The 16,658-nt window shown below is 39.6% G+C and overlaps 1 protein-coding gene across 17 annotated transcripts in view; it reads right to left on the reverse strand.

The window, feature by feature from the left end:
• Nucleotides 1-16,658, reverse strand: part of HPS5 (HPS5 biogenesis of lysosomal organelles complex 2 subunit 2) — a 43,921-nt gene that overhangs the window by 9,792 nt on the left and 17,471 nt on the right. For all 17 annotated transcript variants that reach the window (XM_055355981.1, XM_055355980.1, XM_055355978.2 and 14 more), the window contains 8 exons: nucleotides 12,426-12,514; nucleotides 10,396-10,574; nucleotides 9,162-9,320; nucleotides 8,401-8,587; nucleotides 7,601-7,724; nucleotides 6,615-6,764; nucleotides 4,483-4,560; nucleotides 3,022-3,599 (listed from right to left, as the gene is read on the reverse strand). In XM_055355981.1, the coding sequence (XP_055211956.1) occupies nucleotides 3,022-3,599; nucleotides 4,483-4,560; nucleotides 6,615-6,764; nucleotides 7,601-7,724; nucleotides 8,401-8,587; nucleotides 9,162-9,320; nucleotides 10,396-10,574; nucleotides 12,426-12,514 (1,544 nt within the window). The remainder of the gene's footprint in view (nucleotides 1-3,021; nucleotides 3,600-4,482; nucleotides 4,561-6,614; nucleotides 6,765-7,600; nucleotides 7,725-8,400; nucleotides 8,588-9,161; nucleotides 9,321-10,395; nucleotides 10,575-12,425; nucleotides 12,515-16,658) is intronic.

Consider the following 16,658-nt stretch of genomic DNA (forward strand, 5'->3'; position numbering starts at 1 on the left):
AGTATTCCTACTCCATCTTTTAGAATTAAATTCAATGAAATTAATTTTAAAATATTTGACCTTTTCTTAAAGTTATCAGTATAGCAAATACTCATTCTCTGAAGAACAAAAGATTTGACTTTTTGGAATAGCCAAGTCATTTAAAATCAAGTCTGGTGAAAGAAGTGAGTGATGATCTAAAACTACTTGTGGTTTAAAAAAAAAAAAGTATGAATCTAAAGTAAAGTGGGTTTTTTTCCAAGTAGTTTTCTTTTTCAGTTTTTTAGAAACAGGGTCTCATTCTGTTGCCCAGGCTGGAGTGCAGTTGAACTCCTGGCTGTGTGTGTGTGTGTGTGTGTGTGTGTGGCGACGGGGTCTTCCTACGTTGCCTAGCTGCAGTGCCTGTGTGCACACATGCGCACATGCGTGTGTGGAGAGACAGGGTCTTGCTACGTTGCCTAGCTGCAATACCTGGGTGTGTGCATGTGTGTGTAGAGACAAGGTCTTGAAACGTTGTCTAGGCTGGGGTGTGTGTGTGTGTTTATGTGTATGTGTGTGTAGACAGGGTCTTGCTACATTGCATAGGCTGGTGTGTGTGTTTTTGTGTGTGTAGAGACAGGGTCTTGCTACGTTGCCTAGGCTGGGCAAGTATTTTTCAACTGCCTCTGAAGACAAATCCCAAATAACAGTTCCAAAAGCTGTTTCCCATAATTATCACATCATTAGAAGGGTGAGGCCTACTCACCAGGTTCTAAGAGCCAACATTCAATTTCTGATACATGCTTTTTTAAAAAAGTCATTTTTTCCCCAGTCTCATTGTTTCCCATTTGACTGTGTCAGGCAATAAGTACTTTAAAGGAATTCAGAGGAGGAGGCCATTCAGAGGTTTGGGGAAGCCTGATGACTGCGCGGGAGCTAAACCAGACATATCCACCTAAATTGAAGTAAGCAGCCATATCACTCAAATTGCCCACCATGCTTCCTCTAGCCAGCACTGGTAGTAACAACTATCACTCTGGCTGATGGAGACTCTTTTCTGCTCTTCTGTGACTGGGTATGATCACATAATAGAGACAGATACAGTAAATTTACAATGAGTAATAATGTCACACGTTTGAACTTACCTGAGGAGAAATAGTTTGTTTCTTATTTCACACAAAAGACAATCTACCTCAACTCAGAAAAAAAAAAATTATTATGCTTTTAACTGCTATATTTGAATTAAAGCAGATCTGTAACTATAGATCCATGTTTCTAGAAAGCTAAAATATCTTTAAGTAAGATGACATAAAAATGTATCTCTATTCACTTTTGGTAATGAATGAAAAGTTTGCTTAAAGTCTAAAGTATTAGAAATATGGCATCTGTTATTCAAGTAGGATTTGGAATTAAGAAAATTCACTTCTTCAAAAACATGGGACTATGGCTGCAGAAAGGGCAATGCATATAGTTTTTAGGGTATGAGAGCTGGTTTCTATTATATGTCAGGATGACATATGTGACCTTCAGCCAAGGTAGATACTGCTGGCTATGCACCAAAGTCTCTGAGGCAGACATGTAAGCAAGCTCTTCACCTATATTCATTCTTTTCATCCTGGACAGGTTACATTTCCCAGTGTCCTTTGCAGTTAGTTGTGGCTATATGACGGAATTCTCATCAATGGAAATGTATACAGAAGAGAGGTAAGCCACTACCAGGCCAGGCCTATAAGACAGCACTTTCTACATGCTTTCCCCAGACATAGCAACCCAAACACGACCACATCCCTTAAGGGAAGATGGAGCTGAAAATAATGGAAGGAAATTGGAATGCTAGAATGCTGAATTACCACCTGGGAGACAGCTACCCACTGACCTGGAATACCTGTCCTGGACTGTTACATGAGCAAGAAATACACTTCTATTTATGTATGAGTTACTTCATTATCAGATATTTATTACAGCAGTTTAGCTACCTAAGATCTCTCTCTGCCTCAAACTGCTTATCTATAAAATGGAATAACACCATCTACTCCAAACATTATTGTAAGGATGAAATGAGACAATGCTGAAAAGTGTTTACCATAATATCTGCCACACAATAAGTACCCCATATAGTATTTCTGTGTTAGTAAGTTACACGAGAGATTTTCTTCTTTTAATACATCTGCATTTATAAGCATTTTACTTTAACCTCAACTTCCCCAGCACTGCTCTACCATTTTCTGAATGTCATTATGAGAGAAATAAAACTAATTTCTAGGGCCAGGCATGGTGGCTCACACCTATAATCCCAGCATTTTGGGAGGCCAAGGTGGGAAGACTGCTTTGAGGTCAGGATTTCAAGACCAACCTGGGCAACACAGTAAGACCCCATCTCTATAAAAAAATGAAGAAATCGAGGGTACAGTGGCACATGCCTGTAACCCCACGACTCAGAAAACTGAGGCAGGAGGATCGCTTGAACCCAAGGGATCAAGGCTACAGTGAGCCATGATCACACCACTGCATTCCAGCCTGGGCACAGAGTGAGACCCTGTCTCTAAAAATAAAAAATAGGGCCAGGCACAGTGGTTGATGCCTGTGATCCCAACACTTTGGGAGGCCAAGGCAGGTGGATCACTTGAGGTCAGGCGTTTGAGACCAGCTTGGCCAACATGGCAAAACCCTGTCTCTACTAAAATACAAAAATTAGCTGGGCGTGGTGGTGCACGCCTGCAGTCCCAGCTACTTGGGAGGCTGAGGCAAGACAATCACTTGAACCCAGGAGGCGGAGGTTGCAGTGAGCCAAGATGGCGCCACTGCACTCAAACAGAGTGAAACTCTGTCTCAAAAAAAATAAAATAAATAAAAATTTAAAAACTAATTTCTTATAATCCAGTTGTAAATTTAACCAATGTCTGAAAGAACTATTAAAAGTTAAAATGAATGGAAAACAGAATGAAGGGTTGACCAGAACAGATGTGATTTTCTACTTAAATCTTTTTTTAAACCCCAAAATTCAAAACTGCTAATGTTTTTTAATACGAATTTCTATCTTTGATAAGGCAATCTGAGTATTACCTTTCAATCCTTCAATAAAAGTATCCCAAACAGAAGGGCTATTACTGTAACTAAGCTTGATACTCTCCTTCGCTCTTTTCAAGTTCAGGAGAAAAAAGTACTTCTTCAGGAATTGGCAAGCCAGAATTTCAGGAGAGTACTGTTGCAAAGTGTGGTCCACATGTCCACTGGTGCTTTTGATCTTAGAATTCAATACATTCAACTCCAAACATAATGTTGTCAATTCAGCCAGGTCGTTCTGAAGACCACTTGCAATGGCGCATGGAGAACATATTTGAAACAGGTCATCCAAAGACTCCCTTGGACTCCTTACACATTCACATGCTGTTTTATCAACAGATTCTTCATTGCCTAAAGAGTCCCTTTTTTCTTTTTCATTATCTTCATCTAATATTCCCTTTTTTGATTCATTAACTAATAGTACATCCTGGTTCAATTTCATGGATGAGTTGTCAGTATCTGAAACGCCTGAAAAGTCCTTCATGGCAAATGTTTTTTCTAAATGTGAAAGCCACTCCTGTAAAACCATTCTCAGAGACTCGGATTCAAATAAAACCAGAGGGTCCTGTAGCTTGGTCCTATACAAGACAGACAAGTATGAAATTCATGTGTCATGTGTTTTTCTTAAAACAAGTTAATTCATGCTAAATTAACCTAACCAATGTAACATACTCATGTGGAATAAACGTTACTTTTCAACTCTTTAAATAAAAACTATCTCAACAAGATGACAAAACAGAGAACATAAACTTTGTAGTGTTTTACTCTTTTTTTTTTTTTTTTTTTTTTTGAGATAGGGTCTTGTTTTGTCACCCAGGCTGGAGTGGAATGGCACAAACATAGCTCACTGCAGGCTCAAGTGATCCTCTCGCCTCAGCCTCCTGAGTAGCTGGGAATACAGGTACATGCCACTACACCCACTACATCCAGCTACTTTTGGTATTTGGGGTTTCATCATGTTGCCCTGGATGGTCTCAAACTTCTAAGCTCAAGCGATCCGCCCACCTCAGCCTTTCAAAATGCTGGGATTACAGTCATGAGCCACCACGCCCAGCCTAATTCTTCAATTTCAATTCCAAATGAGGCTACCTCTGCCCCAAACTGTCTCAGGACCACTACTGATGGACTCAGAAAGTCATTCCCATTCTGGGCTTGTGTGAAGGCTGCCAATCTTCTCAGTAGTTTTACACACAAAGCTAGGAATACTGGAAGTCAAATACCAAAAAATTAACATGAAAAAAATCTTATTGCTGCCAAGAATGAAAACTTTGGTGCCTGGGTTTTTCCTATTAGTCCTAGGAAGGCAACTTGGACTTAATAAAAGGAAAGACCATTTATAGCAACTTCTCTAATCAACTATATATTTCATATAAGGCCCATAAAAAACTTGCAATATAATGATTCACTTCATTTACTAAACTGCCTTGAGAAGTCACTATAAAAGTTTCTCATTATACTCACATTGCTTCTGCTGTTGCTACTTTAAGCTCCTGGAACCTGTCTTCTTCTGGAGGTGGACTAGTTACCTCTTTTTCCTCCCTAAAAAAGTGTGAAAAATAACAATAACATTCACAAGAGTTAGAGGGGATCAGAGCTTTTTTTTTTGAGACAGGGTCTCACTCTGTCGCCCAGGCTGCAGTGCAGTGACGTGATCTCGGTTCATTGCAACCTCCGCCTCCCGGGTTCAAGCAATTCTCCCTGCCTCAGCCTCAGAGCTTTCTTAGACAAATATTTCTTTTTTCTTTTCTTTTTTTTTTGAGACAGAGTCACGCTCTGTTGCCTAGGCTGGAGTGCAGTGGCATGATCTCTGCTCACTGCAAGCTCCACCTCCCAGGTTCACACCATTCTCCCGCCTCAGCCTCCCGAATAGCTGGGACTACAGGCACCCGGCACCATGCCTGGCTAATTTTGTTTTTGTATTTTTAGTAGAGATGGGGTTTCATCATGTTAGTCAGGATGGTCTCGATCTCCTGACCTCGTGATCCACCTGCCTCGGCCTCCTAAAGTGTGTGAGCCACCGCGCCTGGCCCTTAGACAAATATTTCTCATGCTTACTAACGGCAAGTATTATACTCATGTTACATAAGACAAATAGATGAATAGAAAAGGTGGTCCTTGGCCTCAAGGTGATAAGCTCCAGTAAGCTCTCATTAGAAAGAAAGGCATGCAAACAACTAAGTATAATTTAAAAAAAGAGTAAGTTGAATACCAAAGAGCAGCTCTTTAAAAGAGCATTGTGATATGAAAGCAGAGAAGAAGAAATAATTTTTCTGAGTAGGGAAAGGGACATATTCCTAAGGAGGTATTATTTGTGTCACAAAAAATGGCAGGAGAATACTCTGGATAGAAGACATAGCATGAAGAAAGGTAGTAAAGTGTCAGTGTACACACTTAGTTCTCCGATAGGAGTGAAATTTATAGCACTTAGAAGGATGTGGCTAGAAAGGTAGCTAAGGTCAGATAGAAGGCTGCATTAAATGCCATGTCAAAAAATCTGTACTTTTTTCTATAAACATATGGATTCACTAAGTTATTCTGAAGATTACAAATCTTTTATTTCGTCTGACTGTCCAGATGCACTGGTCCCATGGGTTTCTCTCTTAATTCCTGGGTAAGTGCTGAATTTGTTTGCCTTTAATACCCAGATTCCCTGAACTATAAGGCAGAAGCCAGAGAGACAAGATACTCCACACTATGCCCGATTAAGGGCTCTGCTACAACTCTACTACACAAGGACCAGGCCACCAGCATATTATGGGAAGGTACCTGACAGGACATCAATGCCAACTGCTTGATCAATGTTGCCTAAAGAATCCCTTGTTTTCTTTTTCATTATCTCAATCTAATATTCTCTTCATTAGAGAATAAAGTATTATACTCATGTTACATGAGACAATTAGATGAATATAAAAGGTTGTCCTTTTGCTATTGCTTGATGAGTCCTTGACTCATCAAATAATAGCACATTTTGGATCTTACAGGCCAGAGAGCATCAGTGACATTCCCAAAGTCACATACTAGTCATACGCAGAGCCAGGACGAGGTCTAGATCCTTGGTCATCCTACTCTTAATATAATACTCCTGTGAGATTCCAGAAGTTTGAAGAGATTATGGGGGGAAGGAGGGGAGTTATGCAGGGGAAAGATGGAAGAAGTACTAAATTAAAACTCTGCTCAATAGATCTGCTTCAGGGTGATGTAATTTTTCAACACTTTGTGGAATTTCACAATTTTTATAAGCTACACAAACAATCTTCAATGAATGCAGACATACATGTGCCTTCTTGAAAAGGACATAGTCTATGGCACAGGTGTCCAATTTTTGGCTTCCCCGGGCCACATGGGAAGAATTGTCTTGGGCCACACATAAAATACACTAACATTAACAATAGCTGATGAGCTATTAAAAAAAAAAATCACAAAAAAACTCATGTTTTCAGAAACTTGACAAATTTGTGTTGGGCCACGTTCAAAGCCATCCTGGAACACATGAGGCCCACGGGCCACAGGCTGCACAAGGTTGGTCTATGGCTTTCTTAAAACTGACAGCTGGATTCCCTAGAATGTATAGAGATTTATGTGTAAGGGCTTACTCAGTGTCTTCCTCCTTTGGGCAGGTATCTGAACTCACATCCTCTTCACATGATTGCTCATCACCCCTGAGCTCTGGTCTCACTTTCAGATCAGGGCTCGTGTGAAGGGTGCCAATCTTCTCAGTAGTTTTACGCACAAAGCTAGAAACACTAGAAGTCAAATAACAAAAAACTAACATGAATAAAAACTTATTACTGAGAAAACTCAGGTTTTCATTCTTCAGTTTTCTGTGTTTCTATTAGTCCTAGGGAGGCAACTTGGACTTAGGAAGGACTGTTTATAGCAACTCCTCTGTTCAAATAATAGTATTTCACGTATATAAACTTACAATATAATGATTCACATTATTTACTAAACTGCCCTAAGAAATCAGTGTTTCAGCGCTAAAGAAAAGGTCTTTAACTCCAGCTGTATCTGTAATATTTCTGTCAACTTAGGCAAAGCCATGTGATCATCAGCCCCATTCTGGTCACAGAATAAAGAATTGCTTCATGTAACTCAGCTGTTAACTAGTCACAATATACCCTTCTTAAGCAAAATTTGTATCCAGTAAGACTCAGATAAGCAGTTAAGTAGCTGCACAAAGTCTTCTCTCTTAATCTCAAATGTCAACCCTGGTCCCATGGAGTAGCTAGAAAAGAATTCTGAAAAGACTCCAAGTCTGAGCCCAAACTGACCATTAGAAAGGATCAACTAAAGACTAATGTAATGATACGTGGAAACTATTCCCATCAGAGATTTTTAATTTTTGATCTCTTGAGGGTGGGGGCACCTACATCTGCAACAACTCAAATACCAGCTGCTAAAACAGAGGGAAGCTAGACTCTCCCCAAGGTAAATGAGAAGTTAATAGCTCCATATGACAAGTTATATGGAAAACAAGAGACTTCCTTTTTCTCATTTTCCATTCTCAGCACAAATTACCTAATGTGAGAACTGAAATAAGATCAGTAATGGAATTAAATGACAAGACTAATTGGTTTACCTTTCTTTGACAGCCTGAAGAGACACAAGAGGAGATGGAGAACGAAATGGTAATGGAATGCCGAAGGGGAGAAAAGTTTCATTCTTATCTGTCTCAAACATCACTGGAGCATGAGAAACATTGTCTAATGAATGGAATCAGGAAAAAAAGAAACAAAATCTAATCATGTGGGAATTGTTTTAATCTTTAAAAAAATTTTGAAATGAATAAACCGAAAGAAATGAAGGATTCAATACCAAAATCACAACTGACCCAGAAACAAATGAGTGGAACACAGGTTTACAAAACGCACGGGATGGTCCACATAAAACACCGAGGCAGGTACCTTCATTTGCCTACTAACCCTGAGTCCCCATAAGTCAAAAAGGGAGTTTAGGATCTCTATTATTCTCTTCTCACTAGTTCAGCCACAGGAATACTCGCACATCGAAAAAGGAAGGCAATGACCCCCAAAAACTGCAGTAATTTTTCAATCCTGATGAAAAATAATTTGGTTAGTCAGAATAAAATCTTCCCACTCTTTTGGTTAATGACCTTTCTTTCATAACCTTTCCAGCATTTTGATGCATGATCAAAAACAGGCCCTAATGTTAGTCCAAACATGAGGGGAAAAAAATACTAAACATAAACCAACTCTTCTAGTAGGGAGCAGATCTGTAGATCTGGATGGAAAGTTCTATCAACATGTTAAAAATTATTAACACTTCAGAGAAATTCTGTGCACAAGATAATCCTGGTAACAAGAGCTCGTGGAAAATAATGGCTTCACATCAGGAACCAACAACAGACACATTCATCACCTTCATTTCTGTGTGAGCCACAGCACTGATCTGGCAGGTCCTCTTCCTGCTGTGAGGTGAATTCTTTAAATCTCTCATCTTCTGAGAGGGTTTGGCTGTGAAGGGAGCAAGAGTCTTCATCTGACTGACTGCCTCTTCTACTACTAATGATACGATAAATACCAGAGTCCAAGATGCTGAAACTTTCCTAAAAATTAAAAGAATTCCAAAAAAAAAAAAGGTAAAAATTTCCTTTATAACGTTAATATAACTTCTGCAGAGAAATACCAACACTCAAATAGAAAGTTAATAACAACCATTATGGCTTATTAGAACAAACTGATGAGCAAGGCTTAGGTGCCTGGCAGCTGGGTCACTCCGTGTGCTAGTGGCATCAGCTGCCATATTTCTCTAGCTTGTCTTCATAAAGCATGGTAGTGAGAATGGGGATTAAATGAGATAATCCAGAGCTGCATTCAGGCTCAAATTAGCATGAAGCACCTGAAATCACATATTAGAGCAACGTACCTTATGCTGAGAGCTATATGAGTATATCAGGGAACAAAAAATAATAAACAATGCAAAACAAAATGTGGCTCCAAGACACACCTAAATGGAGGCTTCACAGAGCTGAGCCACTAGCTGAACAAAAGTTCACCCCTTCCCACCAAAAAACATAAATGGAAAGGACAACAAATTTGGGGATCCTAGAGGTTAAATAAGAACAACCGAAGATGGAAAAATCTTACCCTACAAAATCCTTTAAAGGTGAGAATACTTACATGTGATGAAATGGAGCTTCTTCTACTGCTACAAGCTGAATCCAAAGGTTCAAATTTTAAGATCAATTCTTCCAGTTGCAAAATTAGATCATTATAGGTGCCATGGTCCAGCTGAGATTTCAAATGCTCCAATTTATCTGCAGTTAAAGTTTTTCTTGCCTAATAAAACAACATCGCAATGGAATAGCTATTTGTAGGTAAATCTATATTCAAATGGCCAATATATTGAAAGAGGTCTAGGCCAGGCACGGTGGCTCACGCCTGTAATCCCAGCACTCTGGGAGGCCGAGGCGGGCAGATCCCCTGAGGTCAGGAGTTCGAGACAAGCCTGGCCAACATGGTGAAACCCCGTCTCTACTAAAAATACAAAAATTAGCTGGGCGTGGGGGCAGGCATCTGTAATCCCAGCTACTCGGGAGGCTGAGGCAGGAGAATCATTTGAACCTGGGAGGCGGAGGTTGCAGTGAGCTGAAATCACGCCATTGCACTCCACTCCAGCCTGGGGGACAAGAGTGAGACTTCATCTCAACAAAAAAAAAAAAAAAGAAAGAAATAAGTCTAATATAGAACATAAAACTTCAATGGTGCTTTAAAAAGGCTTAGCAAGCTGGAGAAAGATTTAATGAGAATTTTCTTAGGAATTAAGAATTTAAGGCCATGTGTGGTGGCTGATACCCGTAATCCCACACTTTGGGAGGCCAAAGTGGGCGGATCACTTGAGGTCAGGAGTTCGAGATCAGCCTGGCCAACATGGTGAAACCCCGTCTCTACTAAAAATACAAAAAAAATCAGCTAGGTGTGGCAGCGAGCGCCTGTAGTCACAGCTACTCAGGAGGCTGAGACACGCGAATCGCTTGAACCCAGGAGGCAGAGGTTGCAGTGGGCCGAGATTGTGCCATTGCACTCCAGCCTGGGTGACAGAGCGAGACTGTCTCAAAATAATAATAATAATAATTTAATTAAAATTTACCATATACACAATTATCCCCCTTAAAAACAAGTTCTGAAACAAATTCGTATGTAAATTTGATGTTTTAAATGAAAATTGTACCCTCTTTCTTACCCTCTATCCACCCCTAGATATATCTATCATGCTTTCTCTGGGCATGTATTGCTGTATCTGTAGGTCACACAGACAGGGTTAATAAAATCAAGCAACTTTGTAACACAATCTTGCAAGCTAGGAGAGTTTCACCAATCCATGGTAAAGATGTCTAGGTAAGCTCTGACTCACTCTGCTGGCAATGACAGAATTTTGGAAAAGACAGCATGTACGAGCAGCCAAGTTCCATAGGCCTCTTCTTAGCAGGCGTTCCACACAGCGCTCCACAGATATCAGGGAGAGATGTGAGACTTTCCCATTTAGGTGCAAACAGAACAATTCATTCCTACAGACAGCCACATCCTGAATATCTACGAAAACCACAGGTGTGAACATACAAAATGTTAACCAAATACCCCTTACAATTTTAAAAGGGATGCAATTATTCTAATAAATTCATTTCTTACGTAGGGTTTGGCTTGACTGAATTTCATCTCTATTTTTGTACTTGCAGTTCAATGAAGAAATCATATTTTAGAAACTATTCTAAAAAGATCAAGAATAAAAGATGTGAAGAAAGAACTATATCTCTCTGACCTAAAGTCTTATGTTTAAAAATGCTGTTTTCTGTGAAAAGGAATTGGGACATTAAAAGAGGATAATCTACATTAGAGGCCAGACTATAAGGTTCGAGTGTTACAACCTGGTCCTCAATGAATGGATTTTAACATAGTATGTAAATCAATATACAGTTCATGAGAAAATATCTGCCTTCAAGAAAATATCTGTCTTGGCAGAGTATCCTGAAAGGATTTAAAAGACTACTTTTCAAGGGACATACTTAAGAAATTTAAGCCACAAGAAAGTCACTGTTGATAAGACCAGTAAGTAATGATTTCTTTCTCTCTCTCCTTTTTTGGTTTTTACAAACATAGAAAAAGAACCAAAAAGTCAACGTAACACTCTCTACTGAGCAGCAATGGTAAAAAAGCTAGATTTCCTCCACTTCTGGTTTTAACCCAAAGAATATAGAGATTGATTTTCTGTCTCAGTCACATATGATGGCTGTTGCTCCCACAAGAACAATTTGAACCCCAAACTATAAAGATACAAAATGGGAGTCAAAGTAAGACTTCTGGCAGGGATAAAGACTCAGGGCAATAGAGGGAAAAATAACCTGTTTGTTCCTTTTCAGCAGTTACTAATGAAAACTGCACTTAAAATTACTCATGAAAACTGGAAGACACTATGTTAAGTGAAATAAGCTAGGAACAGAAAGTTAAAGACCACATGTTCTCATTTATATGCAGAAGCTAGAAAAATGTGATCTCACAGAAGTAAAAAAGCAGAACAGAGGTGACTAGATTCTGGGAAGGGTAAGAGGAAGGAGAAGACAGGGAAAAGACTTGTTAAAGGATACAAAATTATAGCTAGATAGGAGGAATAAATTCTACTGTTCCATAGCATTGTAGGATGACTATAGTTAATAATAATGTATGTTTTCAAAGAGCTAGAAGGATAATGAATGTTCCCAACATGAAGAGCTAATAAATGTTTAACATGGTAGATATGCTAACCACCCTGATCTGATCAGGGTATACTATACACTGCATGTATCGAAACATATTATGGGGTACATATTTATGTACCCCATAAATATGCACAATTATTATGTGTCAATTAAAAAATAAATAAAATGACTCATGAAAAAATAAATAGCTGAATGCAAATTCACTAATGCATGTTTGGGAAGTACCTTACAATGGGAAATATCTATGGTCAATCGTTAAAAGAAACGTGACTGGGCACGGTGGCTCACACCTGTAATCATACATGCTTATAATCCCAGAACTTTGGGAGGCTGAGGCCAGCAGATCACCTGAGGTCAGGAAATTCGAGACCAGCCTGGCCAACATGGCGAAACTCCATCTCTACTAAAAATACAAAAATTAGCCAGGTGTGGTGGTGCGTGCCTGTAATCCCAGGTACTCAGGAGGCTGAGGCAGGAGAATCACTTGAACCCAGGAGGCGGAGGTTGCCGTGAGCCAAGATCGCACCAGTGCACTCCAGCCTGGGTGACAGAGCAAGACTTAGTCTCAAAAAAAAAAAAAAAAAGTCATCCCATCCTGTTTTTCAACTTCTTAAATTACAAGAGAATGCTCCTACAATAATCAAATTTTCATAAGCATGAGATTAAAAATTACAAAGAAAAACATAATTACCTTTGACTTCACTCCAAAGAAGAACTTGAACATTCTGAGGAATGAAAATATAAATTCCTCTTTCTGTCCAAGTCAGCACACAATGCTCACTGCAAGAGAAGAAGTCAAGAGAATTCAAGTGTGCTAGGATACAAAAGTTTATAATTCCCCGAATTCAGATCCTTGCATTAGCTATTAAAGTAAAATCAGACTGTACAAAGAAAACACAAGAGTGATCCAGCTAATCGAGTCCTAACAACTCCTTTCTGTCTGTAACAACAGCCCACTAATAAATAGCATAAAATGATGCCAAATTGAGAAAATTCAGACACATATACTAGATATTTTCCAGAAAAAGAAAACGGTCAGCTGGGTGCAGTGGCTCACGCCTGTAGTCCCAGCACTTTGGGAGGCCAAGGTGGGTGGATCACTTGAGGTCAGGAGTTTGAGACTAGCCAGACCAACATGGTGAAACCCTGTCTCTATTAAAAACAGAAAAATTAGCCAGGCGCGGCGGCATGCGCCTGTAATCCCAGCTACTCGGGAGGCTGAGGCAGGAGAATCACTTACTGGGAGGCAGAGGTTGCAGTGAGCCAAGATTGTGCCACTGCACTCCAGCCTGGGTGACAGCCTGGGTGACTCTGTCTCAAAAAAAAAAAAAAAAAAAAAAAAGAAAGAAAGAAAAGGCTGGTATCTGGAAAAAGAAAAGCTTAGGGACCTTTACCTGATGTTTGTTAAAGCAGCTGAACTTTCCATACTGGACATGATAGGGGCACATTTAAAACAAAGACTAACATCTTACTGCCAATCATTACTCTAGTGAGCCACTTTTAGGAACAGTAATATTTTGATGTTGTTAGTTGTGTGTGGGCAACAAAAAGCTGAGAACTCCTGGTCAACGATGTGCCAGGAGCTTTATTAAAGGCTCTGTCTATATTACCTAACTTTGTAGAAGCCAATCAAGGTAGATATACTATTCTTATTAAAAAGAGAAAAAGCTAAGGCTCAGAGAAATAAAATAATATACCAAAGGCCATTCAGCATGAAATGTAGACGAGTCAGAATTTATACTGGATATGCAGGATAGTCTGGCTCCAAAACCTGGACTTTTTTCCTATATAACACAGAATCTACTTCCTCCTCCACTTATCTTCACTAACCTACCCACTATTATCTGGAATCCTAACTATTCCACTTAACTGAATTCTCAAAAAGTCACAGATTCCCAAACTGCCAAACCCAATAACCCTTCATCACGTCCCATTTTCTTAACCCCAAGCAGAAGCCAACCCTGCTAACTGTTCTCTGCTTCTTGAACCTCACCTCCTGGGGCTCCTGGACACTGCATTTTCTTGGTTCTCTTTCTCTCCAGTCCTCTGGTCTGGAGGACTCATCTTTTTCTACTCATCTTTTTCTATACTTACTCATATAAATTTATCTCACATATTTCATTTATTCTCTCAAGGCTGCTACTATTTTTTATATACCACTGGTAATCTCCACTTCCTAATGCTGTTCAGGACATTCTCCAACTTACAATGTTCTTAATCTAGCCACCTCTCAAGGATCAGAAGTTCTACTTCCCTCTGAAATCCTCCCTTACAGCCCACAACACTCACCCTATTTCTTGCACTCAACCTATTTCTTATACTCTGCTCATATGGCACTTAATCATCTACTGCACTGTCACAACTCTTACTTCTTATTGTTGTTAAACTTTTTGGAGAAATAAATCACATCTCTCCAATAAATTATACTCTTAAGAACAGGGACTATATTTCTTTTTCCTTTATGTTTCCAAGAGTACTAAAAATGGTTCCATGTGGCTATGAAACTAATTGATTTTTAACAGGAGTTGGGTCCTCATGTAAGTGTTAAACATTTTGTCAATATGAAAGACCAGATCACTATCCCTACAGGAAAGTAATCTTTGTCATAAAATGCAAGAAATGGTCAGAATCTGAATCCAAAGTAAAATTGAGAAGGCTGCCTTCAAGAGTCAAAGGAGAAAAAAAGCGGGGGGGTTGGGGGGGGGGGGTCAGAGGATCCCTGAGAAAGAGATACAGGATCATAATTTTGATACTGAACCTGACATTCAGCTTGGAAAATTCCTTAGGAATAGCAACCTAGATTAGATGGGGGGCTGAGGACGGGAACTTAGATAAAAGCTGATACTCGTAATTTATACATTCCTTGTCCCCTTATCCCTTCACTGATAATAAATGGGGACATAAGCCTAACAGCATTGTTTTAGAAGTTCCAGAAAGGAAAGTGATATCAATGTGCCTGAAAGGAAACAAAGTACATAAGGATGCCCCCTCTGGGATTTATGGGTTGCAACAGTAAAAGTCCCATAGGGCACAATGTACGAATGAAAAACATAAACAAACAGGAATGAAAAGAAGCCCTCCTCTTCATGTTTTCGAAAAAACTCTTTGTTGAATTCACTATCATTTGAGAGTTTTCTATGTGTCTAGCACTGCCCATAGAAAAGGAGTTGACAATCTGATGCTGGGATGCATATTCATAATACAGTAAGACAGTGGCAATGATAAAGGAATGAATATGGTTTGACAACAGTACATGCACAGAAATAGGCTGTCTAACATAAGCCTCTTGGAGGAATCAGCAGAAGTTTCAAAGTGGTGTTAATTGTTGCTTTAGCTGAGGAATAGGCAGAGCCAGATCATCAAAGGCTTTCTGTCTACCATGGTAGGGACTATAACAGGAGCTTTAAATAGCTACAGCCAAAAGAATAACTCTACCAGGAGAGCTAAGTGTATTGTGGCCCAACTACTAGAAAACATATTCTTGGGTACTTTGGGAAGCCGATGCAGGTGGATTGCCTGAGCTCAGGAGTTCGAGACCAGCCTGGGCAACATGGTGAAACCCCATCCCTACTAAAATACAAAAAATTAGCCAGGCGTGGTGGCGTGCGCCTGTGAGTCCCAGCTACTTGGAAGGCTGAGGCAGGAGAATTGCTAGAACCTGGGAGGCAGAGGCTGCAGTGAGCTAAGATCGCGCCACTGCACTCCAATGTGGGTGACAGAGCAAGACTCCGTCTCTACAAAAAAAAAAAAAAAAAAAACTTGGGTAAGGGACTTCCCAATACCCCGCACTTCACATCTAAGTATCTATCATGTGCCAGGCATTAGGCCAAGCATTGAAAAAATAATAGTCAACAAAACAGAAATAAAGCCTTCATGGAGCTTACTGTTTAGGGTAAGACATGTATAAATATTATATTAATATGTAATTATAAACTGTGACAAGTGCCACAAAGGAAGAATGCTAAAGGAGGAAGAGTTTTTAATATGCTTTATCTAATTATGGGTAAATAAATAAATGTCTTTCTCTAGTAACTTTCATGATGAATTATGGAGTTACTAAAGTGTTATAATGTCTATAATTCACTTTATTTTTTTTTTTGAGACAGTCTTGCTCTGTGGCCCAGGCTGGAGTGCAATGGCACGATCTCGGCTCACTGCAACCTCTACCTTCCAGGTTCAAGCGATTCTCCTGCCTCAGCCTCCCTACTAGCTGGGATTACAGGAGCATGCCACTATGCCTGGCTAATTTTTGTATTTTTAGTAGAGACGGGGTTTCTCCATGTTGATAGGCTAGTCTTGAACTCCCGACCTCAGATGATCTGTCCACCTCGGTCTCCCAAAGTGCTGGGATTACAGGCATGAGCCACACCCGACCTTATAATTCACTTTTAAATACTTCAGTGTAGGAAGTATGACAAATACATGAACTGGTTTTTATCCTTACCCTTAGAGGCAATTAATTAACACTTCAATTATTTTTAAAAATCACAAAGAGTGGTTAGTTAGCCTTTGAAAGAACTGAATCAGGTGTTCACACTCCAGTGTACCATATAACAACTTCATACAACATTTGCTGAATTTGCATCAGAGATCTTGTTAACTAGCCTAAGGGATATCAGAAGTAATTTTTTATTGATGAAATAGAGTTCAAGATATTGGCTGGAAATCATACACTGGTACTCTTGCTCTTGCAGAACAAGGTGTAAGAATTGGCAGGTCCAGCAGTTTAACAACTTTTAAGGCAGCACTTTGTGCTGGACTTTGCATCTAATCCAACTAGAAGGCTGGCTGAACTCTGACATTAGAATATGGCTGAAACTGCCTCCAGCAGATCTTCCATGCAAGCATTTGTCAGAGTACCTACAGGATAGAGAGCTGAAATTTCACCAAGCTTACAAGAACAAGTTCTACAACTATTTTTGTG

The sequence above is a fragment of the Gorilla gorilla genome, chromosome 9, assembly GCF_029281585.2.
Source record: "Gorilla gorilla gorilla isolate KB3781 chromosome 9, NHGRI_mGorGor1-v2.1_pri, whole genome shotgun sequence".
Lineage (NCBI taxonomy): Eukaryota > Metazoa > Chordata > Mammalia > Primates > Hominidae > Gorilla > Gorilla gorilla.